The 19,533-nt window shown below is 44.9% G+C and overlaps 1 protein-coding gene across 2 annotated transcripts in view; it reads left to right on the top strand.

Moving 5' to 3' along the window:
• Positions 1-19,533, top strand: part of REEP1 (receptor accessory protein 1) — a 68,589-nt gene that overhangs the window by 29,811 nt on the left and 19,245 nt on the right. For both annotated transcript variants that reach the window (XM_068943699.1, XM_068943700.1), the window contains exons 4-6: positions 1,550-1,670; positions 3,272-3,385; positions 17,404-17,572. In XM_068943699.1, coding sequence (XP_068799800.1) covers positions 1,550-1,670; positions 3,272-3,385; positions 17,404-17,572 — 404 coding nt within the window. The remainder of the gene's footprint in view (positions 1-1,549; positions 1,671-3,271; positions 3,386-17,403; positions 17,573-19,533) is intronic.

Here is a 19,533-nt window from a genome sequence, read left to right as displayed (position 1 = left end):
AATACGCAGAACCTGTGAATCAGGCAGAAAGAGCCCTGCAGCACGGGCGTTATCTCTAGGTTGCTGCATGGGTTGTTGTTGTTCCTGAGATGTTTCCCAGGTCCTTTCCTGAGTAGACTGGGTTGGTGGGTTGGTGGAGAACAGTGACAGTCTATGCTGATGGGAGCTGACTGGTGCTACCAAAGGCTTCTTGGTCCTTTTTGGATTTCTGGACCTTTGTCAGAGCACAAAAATGCCCAATAATCAGATTTAGTTCCTTAAATTTAGATGCTCAAGTCTGGAAATGTTGGTTGCCCTTTTTAGTAAGGTCTCTTCCAAGCTCATAAGAAACCGGTGAGATCAAAGGGTTTCAGGTTTTGGGTCAGTGGATTTTGATTGTAGTGCCTCTCCCTTGTCTAAATCGTGTTCCTGCATAGCACTGAGTACCTATAAGCGAGTCATCCAAAAAAAGGGCATCAGGAGTATTTAGCAGCATGTCAAATCAAAGGAGATAATGGGCATTATTGTCTCTTTATCTAGTTGGAACATAGACCTACCTCCACTGTGATCATGTGGGGCTTTGTTATTTGGAGGAGGTGTTGCGTGGGTGTCTCTGGAGGAATGGCAGAGGGCTTCTCCAGCCTGTGAAATGGAGTATGCTGTCTCTACAGCAAGAGAGAGACCAAGATCTCTATCTTTGGTCAGACGGAAGCCCAACCTGGCAAACCCATGCTCAGAGCAGAGCCGCAGCGGCCCCTTGGGTCGGGCCTGGCTGCTGTATGCCCTAACTGGCTCAGTGACAATGCTGCATTAGCACGGTCCAGCTGGGCTGGCATGCGACCATCACAGGATCTCTGCGCTGCTCTCCCCGACCCCTGCTTCCAAAGGGTACCGTGGAGTTGCCACACTGCTAGCAGCAATATGCCCGCATGAGGATGCTGCTAGCAGGCCAGCACTGTGCTTAGGTTTTGTCCTCCAGAAGGAATCTAAATAATCTAATCTCAAGAAGTCCTTGACTTGTTGTTACAACTGGAGCATGTTCCTTTCGTAGTTAGAGTTAGCGCCCTACTTACTTTGCTGCGCTACCTGAAAGCCACCGTGTGGATTTGCACCCTTTATGCTGCGTGTTGCTTGGACAACAAAAGGCCCTTGTATTTCACTTTCAGTCAGATAAGTGTTATCTTAAAAACAGAAAGACAGAGGGATGAAAGGTGCATAAAAACATCAATGGAACATGAACCTGGGTTGGTTTTTGCTACCTCTTGATGACTGGGGATGCTATGAAGGCAGCATCTGTATTCTCCGCATGGAGACAGCTCCTCTTACCACGCAACAGGGTCTCTTCAAGCCCATTAACTACTGGCCCTAATACCTGAGTAAAGGGAAGATTTACCCATATGCCTAGTTGAGATGTGTGCAAAGATGACTGAATGTGTGTTGGTCCTTGGATTCCCTGGTAAGCAAACTTGCCCTAAGCTAAGAACTGGTCAGTCCCTTCCTGTGCTGAACATCTCTAAACACAACACCGGTTATGTTTGGGAGTGGGCATTAACAGCTCTTTTTCTTCTAGGTTTCCATTCTACTATGAACTCAAAATAGCCTTTGTAGCTTGGCTGCTCTCTCCATACACAAAAGGTTCCAGCCTCCTGTACAGAAAATTTGTTCACCCAACACTGTCTTCAAAAGAAAAGGTAATCACAGATCCTAGGCTCTCTCTAGGTGAAGGAGGTCTGCAGTGTGTTTGCTCCTGTCTCTGTATCACTCATTTTCACTGAAGGACAGGGAACTGCTGCATCTCTTTCTCTGCCATTTTATCGTCTCTTTTTTGTTGATGTTTTTGTTCTTTGTCTGCAGTTGTTGTGTTTTTAAATACTGGCATCTCACTCACACGTATTAGTTCATCTCTGCACACTTGAGAAGTTTGGAGGGAGGGAGGGGAGTAAAAATATTTCTTGAGTGGCTTTGCACATGCTTGTTGAATGTAGCTGAAGTGCTGTGTTGTGGCTAGGGCTTCTGAGAGCAAGAGGGCCTGGCAGCCAGGGCTTCTTAACTTTGTAACCAGCTCTACATAATACATATTTTGCAGCTATGAGACAAGTAGCCTGTCCTGGCTGTGCAAGGGACTTAGGAAGCACTTGCCTGACTGGGAGAGGTATAGCACCTAAAATAAGACTTGTGAAGCATGTTGAGGTCCTGATTTGAGAAATGCCTCGCTGTTAACTTCAAAAGGAACATTGCAGCTTTGGTCATCTGCCTACCCTGAGGACTACAGTGGCTGTGAATGGGACATTGTCAGGCAGATCCATTTGGCTCTTCTGAATACAGGGCCAAGAACAGCTATTAGCCAAGTATCAACATGCAAACTATTGAGAAGTAAATGACTGTTTCCTGCAGTGGCAGCTGTGGCAGTGAAAGATTTCTGTTTAGCCACAGACAGTGAATGAATAGTTGTGTCTCAGTCTTGTCCCAGAAGGACAGTGGGAATCAGTCCTAGGAACTTCTGGTTAGTCTCCTCACAAGTGGTGCTTGTGCATTTTGGGATGCCACCTGTCACCCATTAGGAAGAGGAAAGGAATGGCTAAACAGCCAGCAGCGTCTTGTAGCTTCTGCTCACTGCCAACCCAGCACTTCCAGTAGCTGAGCTCTGGAAGTCTCTGTCACCCATTATTATCCAGGTCCTTGTGTCTTGGGAGAGAGAGGGTTGAGGACAGGGACTTTCATAACCATTTCACTGCATATTGAGCAGCATCTGAGTCCAGCACCACAGGACGTACCAGTCCCATGGGCCTGTTGAAGCCAGACACTGCAGTACTATGCAAAGATATCTCAGATGCTTCTGAGACCACCAGTTCTGGACCCAGGGCTTTACAGCTGCAGCTGCCCAGACCCATGCTGCATTTTTTTTTTTTTAAACTAGGGAGCAGATCGAATTTATCTTTAGAACCCATAGACTGCAAATGGCTCTTGATGTATCCTGGGCCATTCTGCCCAGATGGATGTGGCTGCCTTGCTTCCAGGACCTCTTCATGGAGTTGCACTTTCAGGACCTGGTCATTCATTAACAGAATAAAGAACTCCCAAAGGCTGCAATGGGAGTTACTGCTCCCTGGCAAACTTTTCCTCTTGCAAATGTTAGCTATGAACTTCTCTCCAGTCAAAGTGGGGAAATGGAGGGAGAAGTCTGTCTCCATGAGAGATGACTTGACTCTACCAAGAGAGCAAGGCTGGGAGCACTCTGAACTTGTCCCTCTTGTGCTTTTTTTTTGTTGTTGTTTTTTGTCTGCTGTGACAGGAGATTGATGACTGCCTCGTCCAGGCGAAAGATCGGAGCTATGATGCCCTTGTGCACTTCGGGAAGCGGGGGCTGAACGTCGCAGCCACAGCAGCCGTCATGGCAGCTTCCAAGGTAATGATGCAAGTCAGCAGGGTGACATTAGCATCTGATCTGCATCCGTTGCCAACAGCAGCCGCAGGGTGGAGGAGGAGAGAGAAAGGGGGTAAAGATTCTCTCACTAATTTTGATCGTGCCTCTCAATCTCCCATTCATCAGCCACACAGGTGCCTCCTGGGATGAATACTGTATAGAAGGCAGTAAGTGTGGTGGCAAGTGAACCCCTATAAGGTAGTAAATTCTGGGTTAAGGCTAGGGTCTGCCTCAGACCTCTATTGAAATTTATATATGTATCCTGTGTATATATCCCATGAAGGATGTTCACTAATGTTAGGTGAACACAGTCATAACCCTGACTAAGTTGTGTTCTTTTGGTCAGCACCACCTGAGGTGAAGGGAAAGGCCTTCCATACTGCAGCTTGTTATAGTTATGCTGAATTGTAGAGAACTCTGGAGGATTTACTGGATTTAGGATTACTCTGATTTGGGTGCTGACAGAAAGCAGATGGGATCTGGAGAAGTTCCTAGAGGTTAGAATTTCAGCTGCAAGGTTAACACTTGTACCTGGTATATACTTCACTGGAGGCTCATTTATATACAAGTGAACGAGAAATGGCATTAGTTGCTTTGGGAAAATGACTAGATGTTGGAGGGATGATCTCATCTGAGGAGGTGTATCCTGTATTCTGTTCCCGGCTTAGAGCCAAAACCAGAAAATAGCAGTTATCTCTGTTCTTTGTTTGCATAAAAACTTCCTGAACTTGATAACTGTGCTCTGTGGTCCTGCTCTTGGACAATGGATTACCCTGATTGAGGGTAGATGAGCGTAGTGACCATACTCTTGTACTTTGAGAGGCAAAACTTGTAGAGAAGATAAGGCTTTCACGCCAAGACAATGCCTTTTGCAAAAGGATAGTAGAAACATATGGATGGCGTGGGTGCTGCCATTAGGAAAAGCATATGAATGGGAGTTTAAATAATTGATTTTGCTCTGCCCCTTGCTTCTCATATGACCTCGGGCACATCATTTAGTCTCTCCTCGCCTTAGCTTCTCTAAAAAAGAATAATACGTACTTGGATGGCCAAATATGTTAAGGTCTATAAAGCACGTTGAATGGAATATATTATGGAAGTGGGGAATCCCTAGGATGTGCCATGCAGAAAGAGCTGCATCAGGTTCTGAAGAAAAGTGAAAGATTTTTCTCCCCTTTCTCTGCCAAGCATTGTGCAGACTGGGGCTCTCAGGCCATGGGCAGTTCAAACTCTACTCTGGAACTATTGCTTTTTCAGCGGGGAGGCTCTGCTGACCCAGAGACTGCTGGCTAACCCAAATCTGAACTGAAACCTGGGAAGAACACGGAGCTAAGGCAAAGCTGGCTGTTACGTGCCCAGGGACTCAGCTTTTGTGTGATACCTCCATGACACTGAGGCTTTTGCTGCTGCTCACGAAGCATGTAGAAGTCACAGCCTTGGACATAAGTTAGGTTTTGGAAATGCCTGTTTGCAGCACTCCCTTTGCTCTGAACTCCTTCCTACAATGCCCTGCAGGCTTTCTGTGCTAGAGCTCTTTGTAGGACACAGGGAGAAACTGTGCTTAAAGCCTGAAGAAATTCTGATTCCTGTTTGGGCCCCAGACTATGGGAAGCCTGACAGTGGCCCTGAACCACAGTGCCCAGTTATTCCTCTCAGGACTGGGACAGTGTCTTTATCAGCTCTTTATGAATGAACAGTCAGCACTACTGTTTTTATTCCTACCTTTCTGCTTTTCCACTATGTTTCTTAAGAGTCTTACTCTCTTGAAATGCAGGCCCAGTGACAGCAGGAGGCTGGGCAGGAGGGAGAAGAGTCTTCAGGGCACAAGGAAGATGCTGTGTTGCTTGAGTTAATGACGTTCCCCACTCAGCGCTGAAAGAAAGGAATCCATGCTGTGACTTCTGTAGTAGTGTTGTACGGTGCATCTGCGGGCAGCCTTAGAGACAGCAGTTAAAATAGTGCTGCCTGTAATGGACCAGAATAATGTTTCTGGCACACTACTTTGGGGAGGGGAGAATGATCTGTTGATAATATTGAGAGGGAGTTATTGGACTGATTGGATTTTTACAGCAAAGCAAGGACCATTCTTGTCTTTGCTTCAACCTAGAGATTAAACTTACTCTGAATACCCGAGGGGAAAAATAGGACTCCTGGCTTCCCTCATCACTTCAGCATGTGACCTCCAGCAAGTTCCTTGCTTTTGTGTGCCTCAGGGTCCAGATCCAAGAGACAGGGCAAGCTGATGTAACAGTTCTCCTCCTCCAGAATGGGCTGGTGTTCCTACTCCCACTGGTACGCTGTGCACCAGCTCTTTGGACCTCTTCAGGTTATCTCTAATCTATCAGAAGGAAAACCCAGAACGAGAAAGAAAGGGAATACCATTTTTCTTAGCACATAAAAGAGCTCATAAATGTGTCTCAGGAGTGCCTGAGCCAGCACGAGGGAAGGGACAGAACTGCATAATGAGAAGTATGACCAGAGGAAAGCAAAGCAAGATCTCCTCGTCTGGTAGTGAGGAGCCGTCACATTAGATCTGCTGCTCACGGGACCGCACCCTTGATATATTTGCACCCTTCATGGTGTATTAGTCAGGAATGGCTGAAATGGTTTCTGGCCCTCCCCCTTCTCTCACTGAATTTGCCATCTTTTTGGCAGAGAGAGTTGAATGGCTGAGATCTGCAGCCTGATGTGTTGCAGTGCAGAAGTGCTGAACTGGGATTGCTCCAATATCCCAGGATGTAAAGTGTGATGGGTCGGGTGTGGACATGTGCCCAGAGGGAGCCATCCCCAAGAGAAGGGTGATACAGGCAACTACGGGTGGTAATAACAGCTTTTGTTGCCCTAGTTTTCAACTGCTGTTAAATGTTTGTCAACACCCTTCCAGCTCACTGGAGAAAGAAGTATAATAGGACTAGATTGTCCCACACGAGAGAAGCTTAAGTAACTGATTATCTGGAAAACACTTTGAGCTGACAGATGCCAAGCAAGACTGCAATACTGTCCTTAGGGGCGAGTTTCTGGGGACAGGAGGAGAACACTATTTGTAAAGCTTATTCTGGCTTTCTGAATGCCAAGGTTTAAAGGTATCTAGCTAGCATATGATAAGTGTTGAGCATAGATGTGAAAGTAAGCCCTGAACAGATTCATTGGGTTACAGCCTTTAACTGGTCAGGTTAAAATTGGAGCCTGTTGCAATGACCCTATCTTCAGAAGTGTTGAACACCTGCACCCCCCTTGGAAAACATGGCTTTTACCAGCAAGAGGAAGTGAGGATCTCTCTTATTTCCTACTTTACTTGGATTAATGGGTGAGGAGAAGATGCCTTGTTATTAAGAAATGGACCCTCAGACTTTGCAAATCAGCATCTTCTGCTGGCAAATACCCAGTGAGGTGCTGGGCTGAAAGTGTACTCCTCACAGACCTGTTTTCAGAAGTGAGCTTAAATCTAAAGCTCTTGTACTTGGAGACATGCCTCCCACTGTGCGTAGCCCTGTCCTCTCCCATTTTTCTAAATTGTTTTAACTGATCTTATACTCCCGCAGTGGTGTGGATCCGTCATAGTCTTTGGCGATAAGATCTTTGGGCCAAGCCCATCTCTTTACTCTGTTTATAGATCACTCAGCACAACAAGGCTGGCTCTCAGATTAGGGTTTCTGCATGACGCTACTTGTGTATTTATTGCAGGCTAAGATGCTGCAAACAGCACAGACACATGCACCTTCATTATCTCCGATCCCCTGGCCGTTTCCCCTTTCTATTTTAAATAGCCTATATTTTTAGCTAGCCAAGTGCAGGCTTCTCTTTCCCTTCCCCTTCCTCCAGCTCCCCTCCCCTGTTGTGTTTTGTTTTGAAGCCACAGTTGTGCTAACACTGGCACAAACCTGCGCCAATTCAGTTTACAGACTGAGGAGCTGTCAGTGTCCCAAGTATGCTGTGCCCACCCAGCTGGCTCGCTTGGGTGTTTTCTCTCTGGAGAGTCTATTTTTGATGCTCTCGAGGTGGAGACAGAGCATCAGACGTCTGATTTTTTTTTTTTTTTTTTACCCCTGCTAGGTACTCAGCACAGATCTTTTCTATGCCCTCAGCAGCCTGTGTTCCCCTCCCAGAAGCATAATCTCATTTGGGGCTCTATAATCTTGTCCTCATTGCTTGGTCACCCTGTCACGCGCTGTGACTTCAAGTGGGTCAGTGCTAAATGGCAGGATTAGATGACCAGGCAGTAAATCCTGCTGTTCTTTGCGTGTTTTCAATTAGTTACAGCTCGTTCAGCCATTCCTGCTCCCGAGGGGTCCTAAGCACTGATCACCTTCTTTCCAGCTCACTTCAGGGGAGGAAAGGAAAAACAGAAGAGGGAATAAGTGACTCTCCTTCCCTCTTCTCTAGGAGAAGTGGAGCTGCAGCAAGAATGTTACAGCATCAGGCGTAGGGCTCTGACAAGGGGTGCGTTCAAGGCCCAGACCAGGCAGCAGAGCCCTCAGATGGGGCCTGGGCCTGCTGGTTAGGTTGCTGATGTGAACAGCTAGGCTGCAGTGAGGAGAGGCACTAATTGCTGGGAAGCAGTGCCAGCCTCCTGCAGCGCACCAATGTGTGCTCCCTTACTGGCCCCAGGCTCCTGCTCTTGCTGTTCTGGCCGTCTCATGCTTCCCCACTCCATCTGTCACCCTGAGCCTCCAGCCGCCTTATTCTGTCCCACATCCCCGGCTCTTCTACTCCCTCCTTCCCTTTCTGAGACACTGCCCAGCCCTGCCATTCCCTCCATCTATCTCCACAGTGCTCCCATCACCAGCTTTTCAGTCTCCCAGCTCTTTGGCATCTCCTCCTCTTTCACTGACCCTCTCTTTCAAGCTCCCAGGTTCCCCAGATCCTGTTTCCATGTTTCCTTGTTCCTCATCCTAGATAAACCCTTTCTACCAAATAGGTCAATGCCCTCTCCCCTCAGACAAATCCTGCCCGCAGCTATTTAACAACCCCCAAAGTGCCACTTCAACTCTTTGGAAGGAGAGCACCCTGCAGTCAACAGATTGCCACTACCCAGATGTCTCTGATATCTTCCTCAGATGCCTTGCATGGGACAGGGACTGTTTGCACAGCAGCTGGTGCTCTGGCCCCTTGGGTGCCCCTTTGGTACAGCCCATCTTCAGAAAAGGGGAGTGGGGCACAGCAAGCTGCTGGCAGCGGGCATGGTGCCTTGGCAGGAGATGATGAATGGGATGGAGGGAGCAAGCATGCATGACTGGTGTCGATGAAAAGCCCGTTTGTGCCTAATAGGCCTGAGAAACAGTCCAGGAGCCTTTCATGCGTGGGGAAATATGACTTGTGATGCTGCCAAAGTTAGCAATCATTCTGGTTATCTGTTAAAAGGGCCAGGCATGCAAATGAAGGCAATAGGATTTCATCCACCTCCTTAACTCTCAGGAGTGGCAGTCAGCAGTTCCTAAACTGCTTCAGCTCCAACCACCTCTCTGGTCTAGCGTCCTCACTTCCATGTCCACCTCTGGGCTCACCACCCCACGTCAGGCTGTAGCTCCGCTGGTTTAGGTTTTCCTAGCCCAAGGAATTTGTTGGGATGTCTCACAGTGCATTTGTTGGTTTTTAAATTAGGGCACTAGAAGAGAAATGCTGATGATAATTTAGATTTCATCCTCTGTAGGCAAACAGCATGTTTCTTCATTTCTAATATCTGGTTGATACAGCCAGGGCAACTGCCTGAAAGTCAAAAATATTTAGCTCCTGAATTTTCCATGAAAATTGAGACCTATTTGCTGTGGGAGTTTGGAGTCCAAGGTCACGTGGGAAATGCTGCCTTTTGTGGCATGACAATGGAGAACTGCACTTTTGCTTGAATTGGGAAAGAGGGAGGCAGGAACCAGGAAGGATCCTTTCCTTAAAGCTTCTTTGTAATGACGAGATCCTACTGCTTGGGGGCAGATTGTTCCTTTGCCTGCCAAATGTATCAGAGGACAATTTTGTCCATCCTGCTCAGTACCGTATGTATAATGACCACCCTGTAAGTATGCCCTGGTCTGTATGGCCAAGAGTTTCAGAAAGCAGGGGTGATTCAGAAAGCAAGAGTTTCTCTGTTTGAGAAACTTTTGGAGACCTGTTGTCTCAGAAGGGCCGAGTATCCTCCATTTGATATTAGCTTCCTTTAAAGGACCTCCATTTGTGATCCAAAGTTATGATCTCTTAGCTGAGCTATTTTATATAGTAAAGAAAGATACTCATTGTTTTCTTGAAACATGTGGTAGTATGCCAGCGATTACAGTATTTCACGGATTGTTGCTCTGCTGCGGTGTGATTTCTTTCTGACGTCTTCTAGAAACCATTTTTTTCCAAATCAGTGAAAACCCAACGCCATTTCAAGCTACAGCCCAGGTAGCCGCTTTAGCTTTTTCCTCTTGTTGGCTCTTTCAATGATGTCTCCAAGGAGCAGACAATAGGCAGTGAATGCACAGACAGAACTAAACAATAAAATTATATGGAGAGACTAGGCTGGGAGAGACAATAGCAGACAGTTCCCAGGAGAGGAAATGAACTACGTAAACAAAAAGGGTGGAAGAAATTAAGTTTCCACCATCGCATTAACGTCAGCTGTTTTCCCTTTAAGTCTTTAGTACTATCTGACATCGCCAAACCGTATAGCTGTTCCAGGCTTGGCACGCAGGCCCTAGTCATAAGGGCATTTCTCATAAGGTATTTGTGTTCATACAGTTTGACAACGGCAGAAGCAATCGCTCCTTTCCCTCAAGCCCGTGCTCAGAACGTAAAATCATTGATTTGGCTCTCTGCAGGGCCTCCTGTAGCCGAGTGCGATACGTTTCTGCGTGCAAACTCCCACTCATTGCTTTGAGCAATTCCCCAGTGTTAACCTACTTCTTGCAATAACTCTCAGTCACCGGCACAAAAATGGCTGCCGAACACTGCCCTAATCCTCTACCTTAATTAGTAGTAAATCCACTCTGTTCTTAATGATCCTAAGTCTGGATTACAAAACGGGCCACACACAAGGAGTTTGTCCAGAGGGGAGCACCCACCAAGTGCAAAGAGTGGAGCGGTCACCCTTTGTGTTTGTAATTTGCTTAACTCTTTAAACACACTTGCTAGGTAACATCCTATCAGCTGGGGTTATGGAGTGCTTTCTCCATCTCACTGGGAAAACCAAGGAAAGGAGAAGCTACATTCAAAGGGGTAACCTACAGGTGGGTCTCCCTGCTGCTTCTCCCAGTCTCCAGTATCAGCACTGATGCGTATGTGAGTCCCTGAACAGCAGTACCCAATGTCATATGCTCATGTCTCGCCTCGGTTACTTATGCTTCGAATAGACTTTATTCTCAAAGCTTTTATGTGTGTTGCCACATTGGCTCTCTTTTTCCCTTGCTAGGTCTCTCAGCTACTTCATTTACACTTGTATTTGGACCAGAAAGAAGGGCAGGTAACCGGCGGAATGCTTACACTAACTCCTAACTAACATCTGCCTCCCCATAAGGCTAGTTTGAACTGTTTTCAGCTGAGGTTGGTCTGAGGCCAGATGCTGTCTGCTCAGCTTCCAGCGGGTAGATCCTGCGTGCGGAGCTCTGAAAGCCTCTCTTTGATCTTGTCAGCAAACTGCCTTCCAAGTCCTCTGCTGGCAATCGGAGAGACTCCAGCAGCTGGGCAGGGAATTTTGTACGTGGAGAAAACCAACTAACTCAGGTTGTTGCTACTGTGTTGACCAAGCTATTGCGTTTGCTTTTGTTTTCTCACTGATGTATAAAGGGAGCCTCTCTTGCACTGCTGCAATTCCATTAGGATGGATGGGCTTGCAGTGGAGCTAGGGAGGCCAGGACTTGGCTCGGAGATGAAGATGCAGCTCTGCAAGCATTTACTGATCGCGTGTCAGCTGGGGTAGTTGGGGAAGTCCTGCTGACCCTGGAGTAATTACTAGTATCCTTGGAATATGCACTACAGCTTGTAGTGAATATCTGCGGGACAGCGGCTGTAACGTGCATGCAGACATGTCTGTTACTGTGGAGGAGAACCGCTAACCAAAGTTACAGTAAAAGAGAGGAGAACATTAACAGGTTTAGTATTGTGCTAAAAGTGTGGTAAGCGTGACTTAGCGTTCCCTTGCCTGTCAATTAACTACTGATCCTAAACTGCAGAAGACCAGAAGATGCCAGCCTGTTTTAACATTGACCATATTAAAAGCTTCTCTTTTATGATGTGAATTTTTGGGTTGCTGATTTGTGTCACTTCACCATGCTGTGTTACGGTTCCCACAGCTGCAAAATGGAATTTCTAGGTATTAGAGATGTTTGGAAGCCTAAATAACGTCTGCAGAATTCTTTCAGATTTTCAGACTGAAGGTATGATAATATCTAGACACTGCTATTTACTTATAGTTAGGTCACATTTAATTGGACATTTTGTTTTATAATTTGAAGATTGCTTAAGTTATGTGCCTGATTTTACTTGTGTTAGGGCCTATATAAAGCTACTTCATCATGTGGATTATTTTTGTTCATGAATAGTCCAGTTGGATTCCAATCCAGTTTTTCTGGATTCCTAAATCTATCTCCCTCTACAAAGTTTTAATGCAAATATGAGTGTACGGATTAATTGTAGAGAAGCAAAATAATGAAGAAAATTCCAGCAATTTCTGATGCAGTGTCTTTTGTAGGGCCTGTCACACTACTGACTTCAGATTTTGAAAAAGAATCAAGATTTCTGATCCTTACAGGCAAATATTGATTGGATCAGTGTTTGTGCCCTGGTTAATGCTCATTTCTAGAGATGACCATGTCTGCAACATTTAGAGGAAGGTAGCGTGAGGGGTAACTAACTTTAAAAGCTGAATATTTTGATACTGTTTTGTACCACTCCTTTTCTTTAAAGCAAAAGTAAGGAGGGGATTTACTCGCCCTGGGGAAGTAAGGTATGCTCTTACTGGAGTTACAACTGAAGCAGGTACATACCTAAATTAGTTTTAGACTAGTTAGTATGCCACATGGAGGAGCTTTAACTGCCAAAATCCCCTAGAATCAGAGAAAAGCTTATGCAGCTTAAATGTCCGTGTTTTGATGGGTGATAAATTGATACTGTTGGTAGTGTCGTGAATCTAAATGAGGTTGATACTGTTTGATAGCACGGTCATTGGGAGATGGTATTACCATGTCATTTGTGATATTAGTCTTTTGTCCTATCCAGTGCTGCTGAGCCCTGTCCCAGCCTGGCCCTTCTGTGCTCCTGTAGAGAGAAGAACCATCCCGGCTTTGGGCCTAGCGAGGTTGGTGGGTCCTGGGAGAGGAACAGGTGAAGGAAGCTTTTGTGCTGGGATATAGCTCTTTTCTAGTGGGGTGGGAAGGGCTCTGCTTTCAGCTTGTACCATGCTTTCACCATGGGGTGAACTTCCCTAGAGACAGCAAGACCAGATCCATTTGGGAGCAGGTGCTAGTGAGAAGGGGGGCAGAGATGTGTGCTCCCACTTGCTGCCACCAAAAGCCTTCCTGTCTAGTAAAACACTATGTCAGGAGTGCCATGCATGTGGGGACAGTCTGTGTCCTAGGAGAGAACTGGATGAGGCAGAAGTTGAGGGCAGACAGGCAGTCTTGTGCTCAAGGAAAGCAAAGAGAAGACCCAGTGTCCCAGCGCTACTGTATGCTTGTATCCTCTCCTCAGGGATGAAGTCCCCAGGGCACAGGTCCCACAGTGTCAGCATGATCAGCCTGACTGGGCCCCAGGGACTAATGAGGGGAAAGACAGAGAGGAAGTATTGTCATCCACAGCCCTTCTGGTCCCTGTGTTCAAAAAATTATTCGATACTGTCAGGTTATTTTGCTGTTGACACAGTGAAATGCTAATACCCGTGGCCACTGTCATGATGTTACTGCAGCCCAGCTCACTAGCATAAAACTAGCCCAGGTCCTTGTGGACATGCTGCAAACACCCCTGGCCTGCAGCGTAGGCGTCGCTTCAAAACCTGGATCTTCTGTCTGCGCAGACACACAGTGTGCTGAAATCACTGGGACGTCTTGTATGTCTGTAGCAGTTGGAAGAACGTCTGTAGGATCACAGCCAAGGCAATAAACCCCCAAAAGGCCCCAAAACAACTGCTTTTGAACTGCCACATGATCGTTTTAACCAAACATGGACCAAGATGTATGCTATGCTAAATCTATTGTGAAATAGAGCTATTAACTTAGTTTTTCTATTACTAACAAATGGTAAGTCTTACTACAGGATAATAAGCTTTACTGCAGGATGAAGACTTTGCTGCTAAAAAAAAAAAAAATGACTAGAGCAGTGCGAACCCTCACAGTGACGTTTTTTCAAATGTTTGTGATTTCATATACAGCAGCTGTTTTTGTGTCAGGGAAATTAAGGTTGGTAATGACATTTACTGCTTAACTTAGGAAAGTGTCCTGATTCTGTTGTAATGATAGTTTCTGTCATGTTTCTATTTGGGCTCAGGCAGAAATGGCGTGGTGACTAGGGAAGAATTGTGATTAAGGTTGTGATGTTGTGCCCTAGGAATGCTGCAAAGTTGGGTCTGTTCCTACAAAGATGGGAGATCTTTGTAGGAAAGGCAAAAACGTGAAAGGTAAGAAAAATGGAAGGAAGGTCAGTAAGCTCCCTCACACGTGTTAATTGTCACCATTTAGCTTAAGCCATTGCTATTCCTGCCATTTGTGAGATTCAAACAGACTGTTTCATGGAGCAGTAACAATGGTAGTATTTTGCTATTATGTGTGTAATGAGCAATCTTTACCTTTACTGTAATAAATTCAGGGTGCAGTGTATTCTGGCTTGCTAATGAACGCATATTTCTTCTTTATTGTTTAAATTATAGCAAAAATCAAGAAAAGATAAATTTCTTTTATTTTTTTCCTGAGAACGTTGAAGTTAATTAGCACAGCTGCCATAATGTCAATGTATTTAAGGAATGCATGTTATATACTATGTAATGGACAACAGATGACAGGCATATATCAGGTCTTTTTGTTTTAAAGCTCTCTGGGGCCTTTGATCCTTATATGCCACTGTATCATAGGCTGCAATGCAAGAATATTAGCGCATCTTCATTTTCAATGCAAAAGAGTGTACCGGTGTCCTCTTCCTTGCCAGGCTCGTTCGACGCATGAATCTTGCTTCTAACCCGACTCCTGTCCGCAAACGCAAACGGCTTGAGCGGAGTGGTGGTTCAGACCTGGCTTAGCTGGTTGAGCAGAGGGGCTGGGGGGAGGTTGCAGGCTTGGGCAGCGCTAACACTTGAGCTGGTAATGCAGGAGGAGTCCAGCACTCACATTACAGCAGTTCATCAACTGCTCACCCTCTGGCTTTGCTGATCCAGTCATTCTGCAGTCCCAAGATATTATTTAGTGATCTGATTCCTCTCAGCTTGCTCTCGCTAAGGATCTGTCTGTTGTAGTCAAACGACAGGGTAGAGTGGCTTGTGTTAGTTTTAAGCTAGCTGCTGAGAATAGTATCACAGTGCAGGAATTTGGGGCAAGCTGGAAAACCCATCCAGGACTATATACTGCCCTGATCTCTGGGCGGCTGTGAGCCTGCTGAGATCACATCCAGCTAAGCAGGCATGCAGGCAAACCTCAGTATATCAAATTCCAGTGTATCAGTGACAGTTGCAGCCTGTAACTGCAGAATAAATGTACCTTAGGCTGGCCTAAGAGGAATAAGTTGAGGTGCCTGTCAGAGTAAGAACATGTCCCAAGAGCGACTCAGCCACTGGCAGGAAAGCAGCCAGAATTCAGGCATCATCTCTTGTGGCAGGTTGGAGAGTAAGATAGGAGAGGTGAGATTTTAATTAAGTATCTGCTTTAGGGACTCCACTACCAAGGATATAAAATCAGCAAGGTAACTCGGTGTACAAGGAATAAAACCTCATGCATCTGAAGTGCTTTTAAAATTAAAACAGGTCAACAAGAAAGAACAAAATAAAGTTTGCAGGAAGAGCATGGTGGGTGTGTGGACATTTCTCTGTAGCAGTCTGCAGAAAAGCTAAGTGCAAAATGCTGCCAAACACAGCGTACAGTGAGATGTTAAGGAAGCAAAGGTTCAGTTAAAAAAAAAAAAAGAAAAAAAGGGGAGAAAATCCTAGGGAAGCTTCCTGGCTAGCCCCACCACATGACTCTGTTCAAGAAAGAGCAGCTCGGTTTTGTTTCTCTTAGATGATATTTCTACTGATGATACTTTGGGGTAGCGTTGAAGAAGTCTTCGTCATCTGGTATTTGCTTCTTGCTGACGCAGAAAAGTGCTGCAGTCCAGAACGTACAACCTGGCTGTGCTCGAAGTGGCACGCTCTGGCAGGAAGGAAGTTTGAACCTTGAGAGGATTTTTCTCGCATGAAAAGCTTCAGGCTGGCAAGTTGAGAGGTTACTGATCTAGCAATTTTCTCGAAGGTAGAAACTGCAAGCTGTCGCGGTGACCGTAGTTCTAAGCACTTGATGCCTTGTCTATTTTCAGTTCCTAGAAGTATCAGTTTTCCAGGGAATTTTGGGGGTTAGAGGCACTAGTTTTCTACTTATCTGCGAGTGAGGTTTCTAAAGTAATGTTGGGAAACTGGTACCTCCAAGTTAATTGATGCGTTACCATCCCGTTGTACCAATGACGGTGGACTAGCGGATGGGCAGAGTTGTGAGGGATGTGCTAGGATTTGATTGTAGATGGTCAGGATGTGTCCGTTCTCCATGTCAGGCCAGCACCAGAGCATACTCCTCCCTGGCCCCTCACCTGCACCTTTTGTGGGCAAGAAACAGAAATCTGTGGGCCAGAGAGGAGCGATGGCCTATTCTGGTCCAAAGCAGAGCCCTTAAGTACTGCTTTGACAAGAGCAAGTCAAAGTGAGGATGGTGTGCAAATTGTTGCAATGTGCCTTATTTGGCCGTTTGCACATCATTTTCCCACTCTCTATTTTGTCTTAAATAAGCAGAGCAAGATTTCCGATTGCCCTCTTCTGACTTCACCTCGGCCTAAGCAGTCTTGCTCCGGTTGATTTTCTTCTAATTTACACTAGCAGAAATAATTTGGAATCCAGCCCTGTCTATTTCAGGTTTTTTTTCCAATACTATTTGCTATAAAGAGTGTCCTTCAGAAGAAAATAGAAAAAATACTAAAATCTAAATGTACTTTTCATCAACTATGCTATTTATTTTTATTATGAATGTCACTTTATGTAGCTAATAAAGAAAGATAGATACATTTTGAATCGATTTTTCTGCAATTTCTGGCATTCTTTTTCCAGGGCTATCATGTAGAATGTGGGCGACAGAATTCAGGAAGATACATATTTATCGCCAACTTTTTGGTGGGATGTGGTTTTAATGAAAGGTATCCCTTTAGCAACCCATCATTTATGAAGAACAATTATATTCCTCTCACCAAGGAATGTGTTTGTTGTTGCTGGGTTGGGATCTAATCTTAAAAAAGGAAGAAAAATAGTGTGTGAGTTTATTTCTTCTTACCCTACATGAAAAAGCACTGGCATGTTTCTTTGGTTTTAAGAATGACTTTTTATTACCTTAAAAATTCAGATTTTCCATGCTCTGGAAGTTCTCTGTATGACTGAGAACCGCTAAGTGAATATCATCATAGATGATTATCTTTAAGAGGGAGTTATTTTCATGCAGAACATTAAATTGTGGTTCTGAAGTCAAACACCTATTTAACACGGATATTGGTGAGGAAAAGTACCTGTTAGACAGGTTGAATAACCTACTACTTCAGGTAGGGCCAAGAGCACTCTGAGCTCAAGTGATTGCATTGAACAATCAGAGATGCTCTCCATCAAAAATGTGAATGTTCAGACTTTATTCATAGTGCTGCTCTGAAAGAAAAAGCGAAATTAAGCTGTTAACTCATTTGTATCCTCTCTAGGTTCCTGAACTAGACAATTTTTTCTCTTCTTTTTGTCCTGATGGATTTCAATGAGCTAGGGAGGAGAAAGGCTCAAAACGCGCTGTGGAATCTGACTTTTATGCGTGTCATTTGCTTGCTTCTTTAACCAGGGACAAGGGGCTCTGTCTGAGAGACTAAGGAGCTTTAGCATGCAGGATCTCTCAACGATTCGTGGAGACAGCAGCAGCACCGTTCCTCCTTCCGTCACTGTACGAACAAGTAGCAAACAGAGCCAGCCAAAAACATCCAGAAGTGCATCGGAAGGCACTGGCAGCTCAGGTAAGTGCCAGCGTTATCTTCAGTGTTGCGTTTTCAGGAATGTCACACAGCTGATCGAAGTCGTGCAGCTGGCAGGAAAATGTAGAAAGAGACATTGCAGGCAGCGCCTACCAGGATTCACAGGACGCAGGCACGCTGTTGAGTCTCTTGGCACTTGAGAGAGAGAACAGTATCATCGTTTGATGGTTGCTATTCCTGTCTGGTACCAAAGACTGGACTCAAGCAGTCAAGAAACACAGCACCAGTCCTTGCAACTTGAGCTGAAAAGCTAGGCCTTGGGTTTGGGGCTTCAGGGCTGGGTTTTTCAATGAGAGGGGCTAATGGAACTGCAAAAAAGTCGGGGGGGTATGAGTGCACAGGAGAGGACAAGGGTCATTGTTATCATCAAAACCCCCATACCGTGTATCTCTTATGTCATCTGAACATGAAAGAGAGTTCTAACGTGTTCTGATTTGAATTAGGTCCACTCATTTAGTTTTCTAAATTGTACAGTAGCAGTAGCTGTTATAACACTTGACAACTGTATTTTAAGAACTGCATCACTGATGGAGCCTGCTCAGAAACAAAACTTGTATGAAGCACTCCTAGAAGCAGAGGCCAAGATCTGACAGCTAATTATGATACAAAGGATGATTCTGTAAGGTGTGGAAAGCAAGCAAAGCAATGGTTTGGCTTGAGATTCTGAAAGGACAAAGGGAAAAACAGCCCTATGGTTACACAAATGTATTTCAAGTTTGGTTCAAGAAATCTTTGTAGGCCCAGATCCAAAATGTGTAATCTGAGATACCCTTGCAGTTTCTTCTTTGTTCTTCCAAAAGGAGGAGGGTGTTCCCAAGCAGGAGGTTCCAGATCGCTTCTGTGATTCCAGGGCAACACCACAGATCATGCAATTTTGCTGCTCCGGCGAGAAGCCACAGAAGTGTTGCACTTGCTAGCTTGTGAAACATACTCCAGCAAGTTTGAAATTCAGCAGTTTGAGCTGGTATGCGTTTCAGGCATCTGTAGATTGCTGTGTCTTCTAGTTTGCATTTAGTTTTGGGATATATTAGGGATGTCTGTCTCTTCCTTCCTCAAGAGTATCCTTCAAGCCCTTTACACATTCTGAGAATTACAGCTTGTAATTATAGCTTTTATTTTTTGACATCCTCTGTTGAATATTTCTCTTAATAGGTAAACTGAAGTAGCTGATGTTAATGCACAGTGGTTGTTACTCTGGTGTTTATATAAGGACTCTTTTGTATACAATGTTAGAATATTTTCATTTGAAATAATTGGTTTGAAAGCAAAGGGTTTACACACAGAATAGAAAACCTTTACTCAAAAAAACTCCACATATCATTTATAACTAATATATCCACATATCAGAATAACTAGTAGCACAAGCCTAATTTAGTCATCCTCATGTTGCACAGAGCAGCCTTTGTAATTTTGTTATAAAGGTAGCAAGCTCAGCTCACCCGGCGACAAAACCCCGTCTTAAAACACTCAAATTGTTAATTTTGATCTGGTTTCATATCACAAAGATCTCTCAGAATGGATTCCTGAAAAATTGAGCTGTTTGTAAACTTTTCAAACTGAGTCTAGAGTGTATTACAAATTTTTGGATCCGGATGATTTGAGTTTTGGTTTTATTTTTTCCTTTAATGAAATCTACACAAATCTGCAAAATCTCTTGAGAGATCTCTCTGTCCCACCTCATTTAGGCCATCACACATACAAGCAAGGGTCGGAGATAATTTGCAACTGCCTCTCAGTACACTATATGTACATGTAGTATATATATGTATGTAAAGTATATATATGGGAACATGTGCATGGGCACTGACTACAGAGCAGCTGACATACAGCTCTTTTTCCTGTGTCAAGGCCCTCAGATAACACAAACGTCCATGTCAGTGGTCCCCACTGTCTCACAGAAACATTCGACTTCTCTTTATGTGCCTGGTTTAGAGATAATGGGA

The sequence above is a fragment of the Struthio camelus genome, chromosome 4 (genome assembly GCF_040807025.1).
Source record: "Struthio camelus isolate bStrCam1 chromosome 4, bStrCam1.hap1, whole genome shotgun sequence".
In the NCBI taxonomy this organism is placed as follows: domain Eukaryota; kingdom Metazoa; phylum Chordata; class Aves; order Struthioniformes; family Struthionidae; genus Struthio; species Struthio camelus.
This window is presented reverse-complemented; position numbering and strand designations above follow the sequence as displayed.